Raw genomic sequence first — 2,629 nt, 5'->3', positions numbered from 1 at the left:
GAGGAAGTATATTATTTGGTAGAGATCAAAATGTATTTAACAAAGTGTGATTGAATTTGATATTGCTCTCAGAAGAACCATCCTATAGTCAAATTGAAAAAAAAATTTATGCATTTTGAATCGTTTGTTTATATTTTTTACATAATATTAAGAGAGCCGCACTGAGTTGTCAATAACACCTTGTTTAATACACCCATGATACAAATATTTAAAGGTAAAAGCGCTTGCTCAATTCGTCGGCCATCAATTATTTTTTGAAGTTTGTCTATTTTATAAAATTGAAATTTTGAGATCAACTCAAATGCCAAATAAAAGTAAAACAAAAAACAAATAGATGAAAATATTGAAATTTTCATTTATTTGAGACTGAAAATGAGAATGTATTTGTGAGATTGGAAATTTGAAAACATTTTTGTAATGTTAGCAAACTTCAAAAATGTTCAGGCTGCCTCTCAGCGGTTTTACCTTCAGATTTTTGTATCATGGATACACCTCGAGATATCACGAACAAGTTTTCCTTTGTTTATTTTTACTTAAAGTCCTTAAATATGTATCTTGATTTCTGTAGAATACGTATTCATTTTTTTAACCTTTTTAAAAAAAGGGAGGACAGTCGGATCTACGTAACCAGAACGACCTGAATGAGCATTAAAGTCGGTTGTATTTTTTGCTCAAAATTACTTGTTATTATTCAGATACAGTTTCGCCACTGTTTAGGGATTTCTCGACATACTTGTTCACATTACTGTTATTTATTATTTTTCTTATTAGTCGTTTATATGTTTAGGACTTACTGTGGGTGCTTTAAGATTCATTTTGTAAATATGTATGTACATATAAAAAACAATTGCGATATTTTATTTTATTTTAAATTATGAATTTTATTCGTGCAATTTTTTATGTTTAATAGTTTTGAGATTTTTTGGTTCTGTTGTATTCTTTTATTGCATATCTTTAACTCTTTTACTTTAAGTTATAATGTTGAAGATAAGCCTTCTGCCTTTGTCAAGCACTTTAGCTAGGTACGAGAAATTTAGCATATGCACGTAAGAGCATAGGGTAGGTATAGGGCTGTGCTGCCGCGATTCTCCAACATCTTGTCAAAGGAGAAAATATATTGGTGGCGGAATCCATCGTAGTCCGATTTTTCATGAAATCTACAAAAAAGCGATCACTGAATCTGAACTGCTATGAACGTGTGTATTCAAAGCAAGCACTGCGTTCGTAGCTACTCGAATTTAATAGCATTTTCGTAGATTTCACGGAAAATCGGACTACGATGGATTCTATGACAGCCTTGATTAGTTCGTGCCAATATAGCAACTCAGTTACCAGCTTTCAGTTGCTAGTTGCCATCGGTAATACCATTTCAGCCACTGGCCAACCCACTGAAGTTCGGTTGTCCTCCGTAATCGACCCATAAAATCGGAATCGAATATGCATGCACGTTCTGCAGAACGATAAATATTTTGTAAATGTGTGCTCTGTCCGCTAACGAATTCCAGCCATGTGTGAAATATCGTATGTGAAGCCTCCGTCTAACTTAACGATTGTCAAAGGCACGCCAGAAGATGTTTCATCATATGTTTTCGACCATCGTCTTCTTCGAGTAAGTTCATCGATTCCAAAAACTTTACAACCTCTATGTGCCAGCATCCCTTAGTGTTTTTGCCAATGACATGGCACTATTGCACTGTTAATAACCAAATTTAGCCGCAGTTGCATTCACACGTGATATAATAGCTATTGTCGGCATGTGGGAATCCCCAGGAGATGGCGTTTGTTCAGCTATCGAAATCATTACACCGACGGCGGTGGGCAGTACTGCTGGAACATATTTACCACAGCGGTGGTTGTGGCGTTTTGTTCTGCAACAATAGCCTGCAATGATGACATGTCATATAATGTCGATGAACAAAGATATAAAATTGAAAATGACTAACCTTATTCCCGGCCGATTGGGAGACCACCCTTGGTCACGACCAGAACGCATTTACCAAGAGGAAAAACCGCAGGGATTGCAGTAGTTCTTGCAATCACCGTTGATGATGCTGTGCTTGTAATTAATAGTCTGAAAAGGCAGAAAATTGCATTAATCAAATGTTAAACACATCAAATAAATAAATTTCAATAATTTGTTTACCATTTCACAAACCGAATTACCAAGAAATAGAAACTCACCGCTTTGCGATACAGAAATAATAACCAACAGGGGTGCATTTTCTTGGTAAACAACAGAAGCGCACAATATTATTTTCTGAAAAATAAGACTTGAAAAGAGATTTTAAACATGATTATCACATTATCTAATTAGCGCACACTATCGAGTTTATTTCTAGTAGAATATAATTGTATTATCTCAGACTTTTTTTCAATGTTTTCTAATATTCGTTCTTTTGGAATGCAAAAGCAACCATGCGCTCAATTTCTTGTGTGGAAATTTGGCCCCCATAATGGACTTTCACCACGAAACAGCTACAAAAACAAAAACCTTTTCTACTGGTATACTGTGGTTTGCATTAACAACTCATCTGCGACGGTCCTTAGTTAAAAAGAGTAAAAGTTTATGTGTATGAAACAGTATACAAAAGCTATTTAAACGTGTGAAAATATATTCGTAGANAACAAA

The 2,629-nt window shown here is 34.7% G+C and overlaps 1 protein-coding gene across 1 annotated transcript; it reads right to left on the bottom strand.

Annotated features, from left to right (window-relative positions):
* Positions 1-903: 903 nt before the first annotated feature.
* LOC108375694 (uncharacterized) lies at positions 904-2,257 on the bottom strand (the record flags this gene model as incomplete). The annotated part of the gene is made up of 4 exons (XM_017631838.1): positions 904-1,868; positions 1,944-1,971; positions 2,023-2,071; positions 2,144-2,257. Coding segments are annotated over 4 exons (363 nt in total), but the record flags the coding sequence as incomplete, so codon positions are not given.
* Positions 2,258-2,629: the final 372 nt, after the last annotated feature.

This window comes from Rhagoletis zephyria, unplaced genomic scaffold, assembly GCF_001687245.7.
Source record: "Rhagoletis zephyria isolate East Lansing unplaced genomic scaffold, Rhagoletis_zephyria_1.1 Rzeph_scaffold_09314, whole genome shotgun sequence".
NCBI classification, from domain to species: Eukaryota; Metazoa; Arthropoda; class Insecta; order Diptera; family Tephritidae; genus Rhagoletis; species Rhagoletis zephyria.
Note: the sequence above shows the minus strand (reverse complement) of the source record. Positions and strands in the feature narration are given on the sequence as shown.